General features: G+C 44.4%; 1 protein-coding gene across 1 annotated transcript in view; it reads left to right on the top strand.

The window, feature by feature from the left end:
• Positions 1-698: 698 nt before the first annotated feature.
• Positions 699-16,597, top strand: part of Pgm5 (phosphoglucomutase 5) — a 170,041-nt gene continuing 154,142 nt past the window's right edge. The window contains exon 1 of the mRNA XM_051146273.1: positions 699-1,044. Coding sequence (XP_051002230.1) covers positions 784-1,044 — 261 coding nt within the window. The 5' untranslated portion in view covers positions 699-783. The remainder of the gene's footprint in view (positions 1,045-16,597) is intronic.

Raw genomic sequence — 16,597 nt, 5'->3', positions numbered from 1 at the left:
TTGCAATTACAACAATGAAACAAACAAACAAACAAACCAAAAATACAAAACGAAAAATCTCCAGAGATGTTATGAAAGTTGGTGCTGGGGTAGTTCTGAGGCCTGAAGGGGCCGACAGGGTGTGATTCCCCACGACAAATGTTCCTGCAACGTGGACACACACACACACACACACACACACACACACACACACACACACACACAGAGCCCAGCCTCCAGCCTTCAGTTTCACCTCTGGCAGAGCCTAACAATTTTCAGCTCTCCTTTCCAGGGTTATTTTTGGCTAGGGCTGTTCTCTGATGGCGAAAGGTTTCAGCCCCCTTCACCTCCCTCTCTGTCCTTACTAGGGAGAGAAACTTGTGCTTGAGCTAAGCTGACTCTCAGGGTATAAGGTGAGAGGGCTGCTGGCTAGGCCCCAGGCTAGCTCAGACTGGAGTTCTAAGGCTATCTGGGGGAGAGTGTGCCTCAGGAGCAGCTGGTAGGTTGGAGTCCAGGCACTGAGCTGAAGGTGTGGTTGGGAACGCCGTAGCTGGGTTCTGGAGCCTGGGGAAAGAAATCGAGGACAGCTGGGCGCTCCTCTGTGAAGGAGAAAACTTTATCTGAAGGTGGAGGCAGACTCCATTCCGGGACGTTGAGGGGACAAGCTGAGAGCAGCGGCGGGAGGGTGGGGAGGGGCGGGGAGGGCGCGAGGCGGAGCCGGGAGCCAGGCCAGACCGCGGGGGCCCGGGAGGGCTGTAGATCCCCGAGGCTCCCGCAGCCGCGGCAGGACCGGCCAGCGGCGCCATGGAGGGGAGCCCCATCCCGGTGCTAACGGTGCCCACGGCGCCCTACGAGGACCAGCGGCCGGCTGGCGGCGGCGGGCTGCGGCGTCCCACAGGGCTCTTTGAGGGCCAGCGCAACTACCTGCCCAACTTCATCCAGAGCGTGCTGTCGTCCATCGACCTGCGCGACCGCCAGGGTTGCACCATGGTGGTGGGCAGCGACGGCAGGTACTTCAGCAGGACGGCCACTGAGATCGTGGTGCAAATGGCTGCAGCCAACGGGGTGAGTGACTTTCACGCGGGGTTTGCGGGCCCCCACGCCCCCGCCCCGGCCACCTCCCTAGTGCTCTCCCCTGCTTCCCACGCCGGCACGGGCAGACACTAGGTGCACTGAGACACTAGGCTTGAAGAGGGCTGTTCTTCTCAAAGCCGGGATCTGGAACCTTACGTTTCTCCCGCACCTGTTCCACTTTCCGTATTCCCTTCCTCGTCCATTTCCCACTCCATCGCAGCTTTGGGTTTCCCATATTCACCCAACCGATTTATTGCCCGCCTCCCTACATAGGCTTTTTTCGAGTCTGCCAACATGATCTCCCACCCTGGCGTTCTTTTATTCTTTTCTTTTGCCACAATTCTCTCTTTCCAAATCTTACCTGTCAAATTTAACAGTTATCTGCGTTCGCACGCCATCATTGAACCATGCACTATTTGGCCCCTGTGGGCCCCTGATGGATAACTCTAGCCCAGTGGTCCTTTAGTGATTACTTTGACTGAGACAGGGGTCGGGTGGGATGGTTTTAAAGGCTGGGCTCTCAGTTCCCAGGAGGCCTTTCTCCGAAGGCTCTGTGAGCATTCTGAACGCAGTTCTTAACTTCCCTCCAAGATGCTGCTGGCATTTGACACCCTCACCTTCATTTCGGCTCCCTTCTCCCAAGACCTCTTCAGTTTTCTTCTTCGGCAATCTGCTTTCTCAGACTTTGAGTTTCTTTCTGTCTCCTCTTTCTTATCCTACAGACAAAAGCAACTACCTATAAATCCATTCAGCTCGCCCCACTTGGTGCCCCCTTAGCTCCAAATCCAGCTACCAAAACGTTTGACTAGCAAACTTTAGGGGGGTCTCTGAATACTCTATAGGAAACATGATTTTAAAAAGTCATCTGAGCCTGGTTAACGTGACCAGATTCACACCCACGAAACTTTCTCTTGGGTGAAATCTCTTGCAGAGGTACAGATGTAAACATTTAAAAGAGCGAAACCAGATAATTACCTGTCATACGGACCCTGGCCGCCCCACCCTGCTCTCCGTGCTCCCATTTCCTCTTCGTGTTTCCTCGCTAGCTAGGGCTGCTCAGGCTTCATGTTTTCCTACTGTGATTTTCTCTTCTCAGTGTTTTAGGAATGGAATTGTGTGTGTGTGTGTGTGTGTGTGTGTGTGTGTGTGTGTGTGTGGTTTTTGTTGCTGTTGCTTTCTTTTCTTAATACCCCCCCCCCAAAACAATAGAGGGAAACGGGACCAGAAGTGTTAGAGTGGAGTCCAGACTGACATTTCTCTTTGGCTCCTCACCTGGGATTGACGAATGTGGGCTGGCGTCAGGGATTGATAAATGTGGGCTGGCATCCGGGATTGGAGAGAGGGTAACAAATACTCTTTCCCTCTTGTCTGACTAAGCCGGTCCTGGGAACGAAGGAGGATAGTGAGCCCTGGGAGGGCTATAACAGCATTCGCCTTCCTCCATGTTCTAATTTGTCGGGGGGGGGGGGGTGGGAGAGGGGGGTGAGAGGAACATAGTATTTATCGTGGGTCAGAATATTTGTGGAAGATAGTTGTTGATTTGTACTTCAAGCAGTGGCTTGGACCAGTCTTCTCTTCATTTTCTCTCATCTTCTGGGAGACTTGTTCTGAAGTGAACACTCAGATAGTTGGCTCTAGGAGAAGTGTTTGGCAGGACTAGAAAATGAAATTGCAATATTGGTCCTTTGTGTGACTGAAAACGGATGGTACAGCTATCCTGGACTTAGGCCTCCTACACAGATGTCATCAGTGGGCAGCTTAGTCTGCATGTGGGTCCCCTAGTAAGGGGAGCAGGGGCTGTCTCTGTCATGGACTCTGTTGCCTGCTTTTCGATCACTTCCCCGTGGTGGGGAGGCCTTGTCTGGGCTCAGTGGAAGAGGATGTACTCAGTACTGATGCAACTTTATGTACTGGGGTGGGTGGGTGGTGGTGGGGATCCCCTTTCCTGAGGAGTAGGGGAGAGGGAATAGGGGGAAGAGAGAAGGAAGGACTGGGAGGAGAGGAGGGAGGGAGCTATGATATGATGTAAAGTGAATTTTAAAAAATTAGTTGAGGGGCTAAAGAGATGGCTCAGTGGTTAAGAGCACCACCTGGTCTTCCAGAGGTCCTGAGTTCAATTCCCAGCCACCACATGGTGGCTCACCACCATCTATAATGTGATCTGATGCCTTCTTCGGCAGATAAAGCACTGATATACAATAAATAAAACAAATAAATCTTAAAAAAAATTAGTTGAGAAAAAGAAAATGGATAGGAACTCACTTGCCTTCTAACCTGCAGGCTGCATGAGGCTGAGGGGTGATGGACTTGGATTCCTAAAGCCTTTAAAATAGATTCCTGACCAGGCATCCATAAGCAGGATACAGAAGTCTCAGAAACTAGAGCTCATTCTCTCTGACCTAGAAAACCTGATTGTCAAGTGGCCTGTCATTCCTCCATCTGAAAAAGTTTGGTTTTGACTGAAAAATTAATGTTGTGGTTTGAATATGAGTGACGCCTCATAGGCTCATATAGTTGAATACTTAGTTACCAGGAAGTGGAACTTTTAAAAAGGATTAGGAGGCGTGGCCTTGTTGGAGGAAGTGTGTCACTGGGGGGTGGAGCTTTGAGGTTTCAAAGCCTACTGCCAGGCCAGGCCCAGTCTCTCTCACCCTGCTGCCTGTGGATCAGGGTGTAAAATTCTCACTACTCCTCCAGGATCATGTCTGTCTGTGTCTGTGTACCTCCATGCTTCCTGCCATGATGCTAGTGGACTAAGCCTCTGAAACTGTAAGCCAGTCCCCAGCTCAACCCTTTGCTTTATAAGAGTGGTTGTGGTCATGATGTCTCTTCACAGCAATAGAACAGTGACTAAGACAGTTAATTTTACAAGGGAACTTTCTGAGAAAAGATGTTCTTGGTATTTGTTAATATAGTTGCTGGAGGAGACCAGAATTAAAAAGTTTCTAAGTGATGAGCGTATTACACATATTTTACTAGTCTGTCAGACGTCAAGCTGATGCATTTCACACTAGTAACTATATAACCTGGGATTTGAATATTTTTAGGATAAAATTATGATAATGGGATCAGAAAGATCCCATCTCAGCAAGTCAAGTTCTTGCCTCAATGCCTAATCATCTGAGTTTGATTCCTAGAACCCACATGGCAGGAAAGAACTGACTCTTCCAAGTTGTTCACATGTACATTGTGATGTGTGTCTGCATGTGTATGTGTGTGAACATACATGCATGCATGAATGCATACATACATACATACACACACACAATAAATAAGTGTAAAAAATTAAAATTATGGTTAGGATTGTACATGCCTGCACTCTCACAATACACATATGTATGTAAAAATAAGTACAATGAAAATTTCTAGCTTTCAGAAAAGTCAAAATAGGACTTTTCGGTGGCCTAAGCCTTGACTCTAAACATTTTATAATGTTTGACCCATTTTTGTTGTATTAAGAAAACAGACTTTGTCCCTAGTGTGGAACTCTTAATAAATAAGGACCTTTCCCTTACATAGTTATAACTCTACATTTGAGTTCACTCTGTTGCTTTGACATTCTTTTATGCATGATTTACTCAACCCAAGTTTTCCTAATCAAGGAATAAACACTGCATTTGGTAATTTAGGTCAAATTTTAACCTATAAAATACTCTCTTGTCTGCTCATTAGTCTGTGAATCTGTCTATAAAACTGATTTGTAAAGAGCCAGGCCAGTTGCTTGTAGAATGTTTCTTTTGGCCTTTTCAGATTTTATGACACCATTTAACTTTTTCATTCTACCTTTTGTTGTTCTTGTTGACTGGAAATTAATTCTGAAGACTTGCCCATTTGGGCTACTGTAACAAAATGCTATGAACTGGCTAGCTTATACACAACAGAACTCATTTCAAAGCAGTTCTAGAGGCTGCAAGTCCAAGGTCCAGGCTCTTGTTATTTTGGTGTCTAGTGAGGGCCCATTTTCTGGCTCACAGAAGGTGCTTTCCTACTGTGGCTTTGCATAGAAGGAAGGCCTAGATAATTCTTGAAGACTCTAGATTCCAGTCGCAAGGACTCCATCCTTACCACTCAGCCTTACCTCCAGCAATCACCCTGGACTTAGGACTTCAATATATGAACTTATGGGACATGAGCATTCAGTCCTTTTGCAAATTTCAATGGATTCAGTTTTAACTTACTTTTTAATGAGCATATTTCAAAGCCTGGTGTGGCGATGCATGCCTCTGATGCCATCACTTGGGAGGCTGATGTCAGCTTGGGCTACGTAGTGAGACTGTCTCACAATCAGCACTTTGTGGGGCTCTGAATTATCTGCATCCTGCGAAGCCCAGGCTGGGTGGTGTCAGCATTAGTGACAATAGAAGGACTGTGGAGTCCTGGTAGTCACTGTTTCTATGCCCCTCCATTATCTTCCCAGGCTGTAGTCACTTGTGGGCTCAATTTATACTATGTGCATGTTTGGTTTCTTATCAAAATTTAGTCATTGTCTTAAAACCCACTAATGATCATCTCAAGCTATTTCATTGAAAGTTTCAAAATACTCTTTCAAAATACTCTAATTCTCAAATTATACTAGCTAGTGCATGTTTTTGTGCCTTCTCTGTCTCTTCCTCCTCTTCCTCCTCCTCCTCTTCTTCTTCCTCCTCCTCCTCCTCCTCCTCCTCCTTCTTCTTCTTCTTCTTCTTCTTTTCTCTCTCTCTCTCTCTCTGGGGATGGGGCCTGTGTACCATAGCATGTGGGTCCTGAGGATCGAACTCAGGCTGTCAGGCTTGCCGGCAGGTGGCTTTACCTGCTCAGCCATTTTCTCAGCCCCCTGCCTTGCTTCTTACATGGGTACTAAGTGTTGACCTCAGATATTCACTGCAAACACTTTACCAGTTGAGCTATCTCCCAGCCTTCAGGGCCATGAACCAGACATGTCCTTACAACTGAGCCACTTACTTCTTCCTTCTGGAAAGAAGACACTCTGTTTCCTTTCTTTCTTTCTTTTCTTTTTTTCTTTTTCTTTTTTACACTGCTAACTTTGGAACAAGGATTGGAGAAAACAGTCATCTCTATAACTGAATTTTATGACAACTGAATTTGTTTCACTTTTGGATTTTGGGAATGCTCCATGAATTCTTGGATTTTTTTTTCTGCATTCAATTTCAGTGGGTTACTGAATAAATAAGATATTTTTAGCTTTCCACCCTCCACTCAGTGCTGGGGGAATGCTAGGCAAGTATTCTCTCCTTTTTGTAGTTTCAATGTTGCTATATAAACTTACCTAAAACCTCCTGAGAAATATTTTAATTTTTTCTGAAGACACAAACCATGCTATACTGTAGGGAAAAAATGGTTGGGTATTAAAAAGTCAATAGGACTGAACTGAGAGTCAGTAGTATTTGATGTGGTAAACAAAATTAGTTTGCATCTAATTGTCTTTGAACCTGTTTTTATTTCCATCTGGTTCAGAACTTCTTTAGTAGTATTCACACACACACACACACACACACACACACACACACACACACACGCACGCACACACACACACTAAAGAATTTAGATCACCACAGTTTCTGTAAAAATACCTTTGTCCCTGTCCCTTTTTTGGCTGGAATCTTCTTACTTAATATTGGGAACTGTGTTTCCCTCAAGATGTTTCTAAAATTTTATCTCTCTGCACTTGACCTTAGTAAGCAGACCAAGGAGTGATGGAGATCCCCCTTCCCTGGAGATGACATTCTGTAGCATGGTTCTCTGCTGGTGGAAGTGTCTTAGGATCGGCACTATCCTGGCCTTTATCCAAGTGTGGCATCTGAATACTTGTAATGTAGCTAGTGTGATCAGTGAGCTAAATTTTAAACTTTTCTTTCATTTTAATTCAATAAAATTGAAATAGTTGCAAGGAGTTAACAATAATGATGCTGGATAGCATAGCATGGCACTGGAACTTAGCTTTTATAATCTGCTTGTGTGTTATAACTACAGTTGGTCTGGCATACCCCAAAGCATCCACAGGTTAAACATAGGCCATAGTGTTGGGGTCCCTGCAAGCAGCACAGCTAGCAGGAAAATGATCAGGTCAGCACCGCTTTGGTAGGCACTGGGTCAAAACTTCCAGAGTCTGATCTCACAGTTTATTTTTTCTTACACCTTTAAGCACAGTAAAACTGGGGGAAAGTCACCACATGGCAGTTATCACAACAAAGCTTCAGAGACGGCTACACTGAAACTCCTTTACAAATTACACTTCAATAGCAAAGTACCTCTGACCTTTACAGTAAGAATGGCCAAGGAGGAAGGATTTGTAATAAGTGTAAGGATGGAGGATGGAGGATGGAGGATAAAGGATAGAGGATGGAGGATGCAAAGTACATGGGACCTCTTTCATAATGATGGGTTTTATTCACTAAGAGACAAAGTTTGGGATTAAGGCCTCAACAATGCGCAGGATTTTGGGAGATCCAGTTAAAGACTGGCTCCATAGAATAGCAAGAGACCAGCAGGTTGTTAGACACCATCCATCCCACCCTTCAGGCTGACTAGATGTCAGCCATTTTTCTGCTCTCAAAGAATAAAAAACCTGCATGTTTAATAATTCTGGTTTCTGGGGTTGGAGAGATGGCTTAGTGGTGAAGAGTACTGACTGTTCTTCCCGAAGTCCTGAGTTCAGTTCCCAGCAGCTGATTGCAATTCACAATCTGATGCCCTCTTTTGGCCCTGCAGGCAAACATGGAGACAACGCACCTGTATACATAAAACATAAATCTTAAAAAAAAAAAAAAAAAAAAGCAGAACAAACAAAAACCAATTCTGTTCCTCCATTGTTTTCTCTAAGTTGTGCCTCCCACATCATCATATATTACAAACACATACTTGGAAAGTTCACACAAGATTTCTAAATGGGATAACCTTGGAGGTAATGAGATGGTAGAAATAGCCTTGGGTTAGCAGCTGGAAGGCAGACCCTCTTTTCCTTTCTCTGCCACTCAAGTTGCAGAATAGACTCTTTTAACCTTTTGGCATGTCTAGAAGCCACTTGCCTTCAAATTGGGTATGGTTATATCATTGTAATAATCTAATAATATACAGTAATAACTCCCTTGGGAATCTACTCAAGCCTTGTTCTAGAATGCACTTTGTAGCATTTAAGGCACCATATTGGGCATTTTTTGTTGTTGTGACAAATGCCTACAGTGGTAGGGATAAAGATTTAATTTATCCATCATTTCTGGGGTGTCAATGTGTGCTCAGTCTGCTATGGGCCCATGATGAAGCAGAAGACCGTGGGGACAGGAACTGGAAGCTAATCAAAGTGGAATCCCCTACCCCCACAACCTCCATGGTGGTCTCCCAGTTATCCATGTCTCTGAAATAGGCCCTACCTACCAATATTGCCATTACAGTATGACTCCATTAAGGGGTTAATCCTGGGTAGGTGGAAACCTCCAGAATTCAATCACTTCTCTCAAAGTTGATAACCTACAACTAATTTTCTTAGCACATGAGCCTTTGGGAGACATCTCAGCTTCAAACCATAATACTTTTTTTTTGTTTTTTGTTTTTGTTTTTGTTTTTTGGTTTTTGAGATAGGGTCCTGGCTGTCCTGGCCTCACTTTATAGACCAGAATGGCCTTGAGAGATCCACCTGCCTCAGCCTCACAAGTACTAGGACTAAAGGTATGTGTGTCACCACGCCCGTCATCCATAATACATTTTATCAAAAAGAAAAAAGTATTGTTGTGGCCAACAGAATGTGTCCTAGATAAATATGATTTAACCATATGTATTGAACAAAGGCTGTCATGGGTCCCTTGACAAAAACTTTACAGCTCTGCTGGACATTTCTGCCAAGAGAAAATCTGTTTGTTGGTCAAGTATGATCTACACTGACAACAGGATGACCAACAATGATGAACAAAGGATACAGTCTATCCAAGAGACTGCAATAGCTAGTCAGGATCAGTGAAATCTTTTAGAGGTGGAAGCCGAATTAGTCACCTGAGACAGCTTGGTCAGCTGAGGATTTGGGACTGTCTCCCAGGTAGGTGCTCCCACAGACTGTATGATCCCAATTGTCCATGGAAAGCTGGTTGTTAAAAAACACAAAGAAAAACAAAAACAAAAACATTAACCACCACCACCAAAAGCCTGAGAACATACTTGTTTTGGCATTTGCTGCTGCTATGTAGGGAGGATCTTGGTGTGGTTCCAAAGAGGAGTAAACACAGACTAGAAGTTGACACAAAGTAGGCTGTGCTGGTGGAGGGTGGGCGTGCAGAGACTGAAGCAAGAGCTGCTTCCAGTACGGCAACACCTAGGGCCTCTTGCCTGCGTTAGATCTAAAAATCTGGGTTAGGTGACCCAGGATGGGGCCTCACGAGGAAGAGTGATTGGCTCTGTGTTTTTAGCTAGCGTTCATTCGAGACCTGGTGGACAAAACAGAACGGGCTACCACAGTGCAGACAGTGGTGTGCTCAGGAGGAACCCAGAAGGAGCCTTCATAGCTTTCCCTCAGTGCCCTTTCCAGATCTTCAAACCTGAGTGTGCAACAGGCAGATCTCCTGGGAACAACAACGCACTTCAGGAGGCGGCAGCTGCCTCCATTTCCCCCTGTGACCAGTGAGCAGTTGACACTCTTAGCCTCTTGTCTTCACTCACTCTTTTTTTTTTTTTTTTTTTTTTTTTTTTTAAGGGGAATTTAAAGGCGGGAGAGGGAGTTTTGGGAACAGCTGGGCCCTCCCAGTTGCTGGGTGGTTATTTTAAGCTTTGGTTAACGTATCCAGAGCCCCAGATGGTGTTTTCAACTAAGCTGCTTTATTAAATCTTGTGATAAAATATAATGGTGTTTATTGAAAAGGCAGACACACATCCGCAACATTATGTGTAAAACTTGCCCTAAGAATCACTTTTGATCAGAGGTCTGTTTTGATGGCGCCTTTTGTGAGCTCTGCACATTTGCTGATTTCTTTACAGACTTGAGGGCCATTGTTAGAGAACAGCAATATAAATAAGCATTGGAATAGAATTTTAATAAGATTACTTGGGAATACTATGCAGGAGAAAATGAATCTGATTATCCGAAGAATATCAGAATGGAGGTAGAAAGCTAGGGCGCCAGTGTCAGGCATTGGCCGTATGGGTAGAACTGAAAAACGCACAGGCCTGGCCAGTGTGCTTTCGCTGTGTGTGTTTACACAGCCAAAGGGGGCATTTTAACTTCTTGCAACTGATTCCCCCAGCTAGTTATGAATAAACGCATATCTATAACATACACAAGACTTAAAAGTGAAAGCTCACAATTCCCGAGTCCTTAAATATGATGCACTTCTTAGGGTCTTAATGACATCATCTTTTGGAGCAATATCTGTATTTGTATGAAGAGAAAATACTTCAGGAACACTCAACCATCCAGGTAGATCTTTTCCTTGGCATGGTGGAGTCATGGAGGGTTTTGATTCTTCTTCTCCCTTTCCAAGTCTTTACTAAGAAGCATCTTGTTCAAACATAATATTGTTTTTGTCATTTTTATTGTTTTCCTCTAAAAAGAAAGAAAAAGGAAAAAAAAGCAAAAACGAAAACAAAAATGAATCCAGGGTTTAGTTTATTCAATACAAGACCTCAAACACATACTGAGAGGAGAGTTTTAAAGCTAATGGTTTGTATGTCCAACGCAGAACACACTCTTCCAAGTGAAGAAGAAAACAAATAATTTAATGCAAAAATTATCACCAGCAAACACACAAAGAATGTAATCAACCTCATTGTAACCAGATAAATCTAAATGCAATAATTGATATATTTAAAAAATTGAAAATACCCAAAAATTGGTGTGGGTAGGAGAAAGTCATCATGTTTATGACATAGTATTGGTGGACATTAATACATGTGACATTTTGGCCAGTCAGCTTGGCAGTAATTATCTAAACTAATAGAATCTTTATACAACAGCCCAGGAGGGTGTTGGTCTAAACATCATTTCTGCAGCTGTTTAAGTACAGATGTGCAAGCCTGTGTTCAACAATGCTCACTGTGGTACTTTGCTAAGGAAGCAGTCATCCCACAGTGAGGTGGTATATGACTTGTGACACGGCCACACAATAATGCTATTTATTTGGTACAAGACAGATGTGAACGGCAGTTTGCTAACTGGAAAAGCAATCAGCAGAAGTCATGATCCTCCCTCTGCCTTTTTTTTTTTTTTTTTTTTTTGTATATAAGGTCAGCAAATAAGGTTGGTCTCCAGCCAGTTTCAGTGGGCATATATATCTGTGTTTGGGGTGTGTGTGGTGTGTGTGTGTGTGTGTGTGTGTGTGTGTGTGTGTGCGCGCGCGTGCGCATGCCCCTTTGCTTTCTTTCTGCTTTACACACTTTTCTAATTAAAATAGTCATACATACATATATTCATTAGTTAATAGCCAGGTGTAGGGGAAATGGGCTTGAGGATTATATGAGCTTACAGGGCCAGGCTGGGCAACATAAGCTGCCCTCTACCTCAGTTACCAATCGACTAATCATCCATCCATCTAAACACACAGCACACACACACACACACACACACACACACACACCCACAAAACCACCACCATCACCACCACCACTGCTACCACCACCACCAAGTGGCCTTTCAAGAGACACAGCAAAAACAGGAAAAAGTCTGGATTTTGTCTACAATGCTGTTGCTTGTAACCTGCATGATGAGGGGAAGTCACACAGCCTTGGGTTGGTTTATAAAAAGGGAGAGAGCAGGGATATTGCCTCCATGCTTTCTAAGTTGCACGGTGGCTTAACGTAATGAATTACTAAGGCGTTTTTGTGTGTCTACTCATAGAACACAGTTATTTTGCTGTGATGAAAAGGAGGCAGAGTGTGCTTTTTTTTTTTTTTTTTTTTTAACTGTGGCTTTTTGAACCAGAGGCTCCTGTTGGTCTGGTGACCACAGTTGCTTCCTCGGGCTTCCTCTTGACTTTTGGCATTTCTCCATGCTGCTGGCAAGCTGGGTGGCAACTGCTGAAGATACTGTCCCCTCCCTGCCCAGCTGTGCCTGCACACATATGTACTCTTTTGAGTGATCCTTGAGGTGGCAGCAGTTGCTCCCACTAAGACTGATTCAACCCAAAGACCTTTCCTGGTACAGTCTGTGTGTTGTCTCCTGAAGGGAGCTAGCTGGGTCAACACCATGTTTTTCCATATTTAATCTTTCTGCCCACTCTGTCTTTTGTGGGGACACCAATCCGGGGCTCCAGGCCTACCCCACTGCCCTTTCCTGAAGCCAGACCTTAATCTGCCCATTTCACGAAGATTTTCTGACCTAATGGACTGGGCCATGTGAGAGATTATTGAGAGGAACAGGCCCAGCAGAGGCGAGGAGACTCCATGCTAATCTAGGTATCAGCCGAGGAGGAGTCTGAAAAGGCACAGCTGTGGGAGCTCACAGTGCTTTCAAGCACTTGGTTAAAATGTTTATCAGGGGCCTGTGTCAGCAGCTCTGCTCAGTGTTTGGTTAGGAGGCACGCTGTTCTTTGGGAAGGAGCTCTCAAATGTACAGTGACAGATGCAGGCACGGAAGGCCTTATATGCCTGTCATAAATAACAGTAAACTGTTTAATCTTGCTGAGTTGTAAATCTGATTGCAGAGGTCTTTAGTTCACCGGTTCACTGGAACATAGGATAAAGGGTGGGGCCATTTAGGAAACGGGCTGTTACTGTTTCCCAATCAGACAGAAAGTGGACTGAGGGACTTCATGTAAAAACAAGGACAAATGAATTTCAGTTGACTGTGATAACTACTCAGAGAAAATAGGTAACTTTAAAGAGATTTTAAAAATCTGATGTGAAATCTTTTATGTAAAATCTACCAAAGGTTTTTGTGTGTGTGTGTGTGTGTGTGTGTGTGTGTGTGTGTGTGTGTATTCTACCTACTTTGCCAAGTAGCATATGCCCAGGGCCCCACTCTCCTTACCCTCCACAAAGCTGTATTCCTCCCTTGAATATATCTAAGAGGAGTCTTCATTTCTTCTTCTGTTGAGGTGCCATGACTAAAACAACTTAAAGGAGAAAGGGTTCACTGTATCTCAGAGTTCAAGGTACAACTCACTGTGGCAGCAGGAGCCTGAAGCAGCTGATCACATTGCGTTTCAGGTCAGGCAACAGACATGCATGAATACATGCAAGGTAGTGCCTAGCTTCTCTCTCCACGTTATACAGACCTGGATTCCCTACCCAAGGAATGGCCTGGTCCACAAGTAAGATGAATCTTAATATAAACAAGACAATACCCCCCCCACCCCAGGTGAGCCCAGAGCCCCTCTCCAAGTCTGTTAACTTGACAGGGACACTAGCCTTCACAGAAGACAGAACAGAATCCCCAATGTCAGAGATGGTTGATGCCATCATAGAACTAAAATAGATATGCAGATCTTCCCTACCAACCTGTGTTTCCAGAACATTCAGTAGAAAGTGGTGATGGAGTGAAAGCAAGAATATAAGGTGCATGAGTCTGATGGCTCTTGGCCTCTCCCTCACAAGGATGGCTTTGTGAGCTGAGCTCAGTGGCACTGATGAGCCAGTGGCCCAGTCTGGTATACGCAAGAAGACAGGGTCAGCAAGGAGCTGTGGCAGGACAATATAAGATCTGAGTGATGTGATGCTTTCACTCCCTTCCATAGACTTTGGCCCCTACTTCTTAGTGAGCAGGTTTTGTGGCTAAAAGGATGCCATAGACACAGTCTATGAACCAACTTGCTTTCTTAATTTTTGGCAAATAATATCCAGTTTGTTACACCTCACAGTGGCTTCATTCTTCAAACATGTAGTAATTGTTTTACTTATAGAAACTTGAGGTAAAACACCTTTACAATGTCAGTAAATAATAGTTCATTGAAATAATGGAAGATTATACACCCAATAAAAGTATATTGAGATTATTCAGTGCCATAAAAAGAATTACTCAGAAAGATACATGCCACATGTCTTCCATATGTATATTTTAGCTTTGAGTCTTTAGATTTATGGGTTTGGAGATTTATGGTTTGCAGTATTTGTAGGAATTGGGAAACTAGAAAGGGGTTGAAGGTAGGGGACGAGGTGGTATGAAGGGGAAAAAAGGATAATGGGTGATGATTAATGAGGAAGGGAGGGAGGACAGGAGCAGATTGGGGGGTAACTAACACTAAGGATGCTTGATAAAGCATATGGAAGCACACACACACACACCCACACAGACAGAGAGAGTGAGAGAGGTAGGGGGAGGGGGGCCAGGGGAAAATATTAAGCAGTAACTGCCTTTTGTAAAAACATGTGAAGACAACTGAAACAGGCAGAGACCAAGGCGGAGCCTGGGAATGCTGATAATAGTTGTAGGTGGTAGGACTACAGATTATTTTTCTTTTCTTTTTTGTTTTGTTTTTTGTTTGTGCTTTGAGAGAGTTTCTCTGTGTAACAACTTTGGCTGTCCTGGGACTCACTTTGTAGACCAGGCTGGCCTTGAACTCACAGAAATCTGCCCTCCTCTGCCTCCCAAGTGCTGGGATTAAAGGCGGACACCACCATGCCTGGCTTGTTTTCTTATGTACCTCATAAATGCTTGACAAAAATTAACATAGGAGTAACATATTTCAAGTTAGTACCTGATGACAATGACGCACTGATTCACTCACTGTTACCAGCTAGAGAGAGGCTGAGCACAGGATGTGCTGAGGGATTGCTCGTGCTGGGCACCGTGACAAGCTGATGAGCTATATTACTTCTTTTGTTCCCATCATGTGATATAGATCCTTTAGATATCAAAACCAAGGTGCAGAGGCCTCAGGGTCTTGCCCAGAGCCACAGAGGCAGGGGAGCAAAGTGTTTTAATAGACTTTTCTGTTGGGTACCAGCTTGTCTCAGCTCTGTAACTCCCTTTTGCTTCTTCACCCCAGGAGATGCAATGGACATTGGCAATTTTCACCCTTTGTCCACTGAGGTGATTACCTTGTAGAATGTTAGCAGTTTACTGAGTGAGGCTCAGAGCATTCTCCAAGCACTTAACTACCTGCTTGCTAGGAGGAGCATAACTTCCAGTTTTTAATCCATTTTCCAGCTGAAGGCAATTAGATTTCCCAATCTTAGTGAGATTTTCCTAACAGGCTGCTTGAGCAATGTAACATGGGCCAGACTTCTATATGCCTGCGAGTTTTCCTCACATGTCCAGACACTAGGAATTGCATGAGAAGTCTGGGTTGGTTTGATTCAAATTGTACCCTCACTCCGCCTTCCAGCTGCAGAGTGTATGTAATGCCTTCCAAGGGTCCAGGAAGCCGGGGATGCATCCGGTGGTTCCCATCTGGTCCCCATGTAAGAAAGCACATAGCTGACAATTGCATGTGCAAATGGAGAAGTCCCTTGATATTTGGGTAACCACATCCATGCCTTGCCTTGAGTCTGCTTTTTCTCTAAATTCCACTGAGCCATCCATCTCCTCACTCACGCAGCACTCCTTAAGGGTTGGCAACCCTCTCTGACAGCTGGGACTTAAAGAGTGAGCACTTAGTGTTCATGTTCGTGGCTGCTTGGCTTTGGGCTTCATGTGTGTGTGTGTGTGTGTGTGTGTGTGTGTGTGTGTGTGTGTGTGTGTGTGTGTTAAACAAAGAGGACAGGAAACAGGCGTCTTTGTATATATTGCTAGCTATAGCACTTCATAGATAGAAATGGTCTTAAGTGACAATAAGGTCCCTCCAAAGGAGTCTGGTTCTGGGTTGGGTCATCCTTAGAGTCAACCAAATCCATGCAGTGGGAGGTTCAGAGTTGGGACTCGGGAATACTGTAGTTGCCTTCCCCAGCTGAGCCTGGGTTTTACCCAAGAACACAAGGCAGATCTTGCCTTTCAGCACTGTACTCCAAACTGAAGCCAGTTAGGTAAGCAGGCTCTGGTTTGTTTGCGAGGTAGTTGTCTGTTACTTTGACAGAGGCTCGTATTTCTAGGACTTTCCCAGAAAGTGAAACAATGGATTAAAGAACCTACCACCTAGGGAAACATAATTTTAAGAAGTGCCAGGGTTTGGGGAAGACATTAGCATTATATTCAGCCATGTCTAGGCTTAAAAGTTTTTCTTACAGAACCTTAAGTGAGTACTTTTGGCTTTGCATAAATACATTAAGCTCAGAGAGATTAAGGGGTATATATATTCTGCACCCCACTCCTTGACTTGACACAAGCTAGAAGTGTCTGGGGAGTGGGACTTCAAAGAGAAGATGACCCCATCATATTTCTCTGTGGCCATGTCTGAGAGGACCCAGTCCACTGTGGGTGCTACCAACTCTGGGCAGGTGGTCCTGAGGGGCATAAAAGAGAAGGCTGAACAGGTCATGGGGAGAAGGCAGTGAGCAGTGGTCCTCTGTGACTTCTGCCTCAACTCCTGCCAGGAGTCCCTGCCCTGACTCTTCTCAATGATGGACTATAAATTGCTTTTGTTCATGGGTGTTTTTTATTACAGCAACGGAGATGGTGTTTTATCACAGAACTAAGACATGGTACAAGCTCCTATGTAGTTCAAGTTGGGTACCTTCCCTTTATTCCCTGAGT

Source organism: Acomys russatus, chromosome 5 (assembly GCF_903995435.1).
Source record: "Acomys russatus chromosome 5, mAcoRus1.1, whole genome shotgun sequence".
NCBI classification, from domain to species: Eukaryota; Metazoa; Chordata; class Mammalia; order Rodentia; family Muridae; genus Acomys; species Acomys russatus.
The sequence above is the reverse complement of the archived record's forward strand: the minus strand, read 5'-3'. Positions and strand labels throughout refer to the sequence as shown.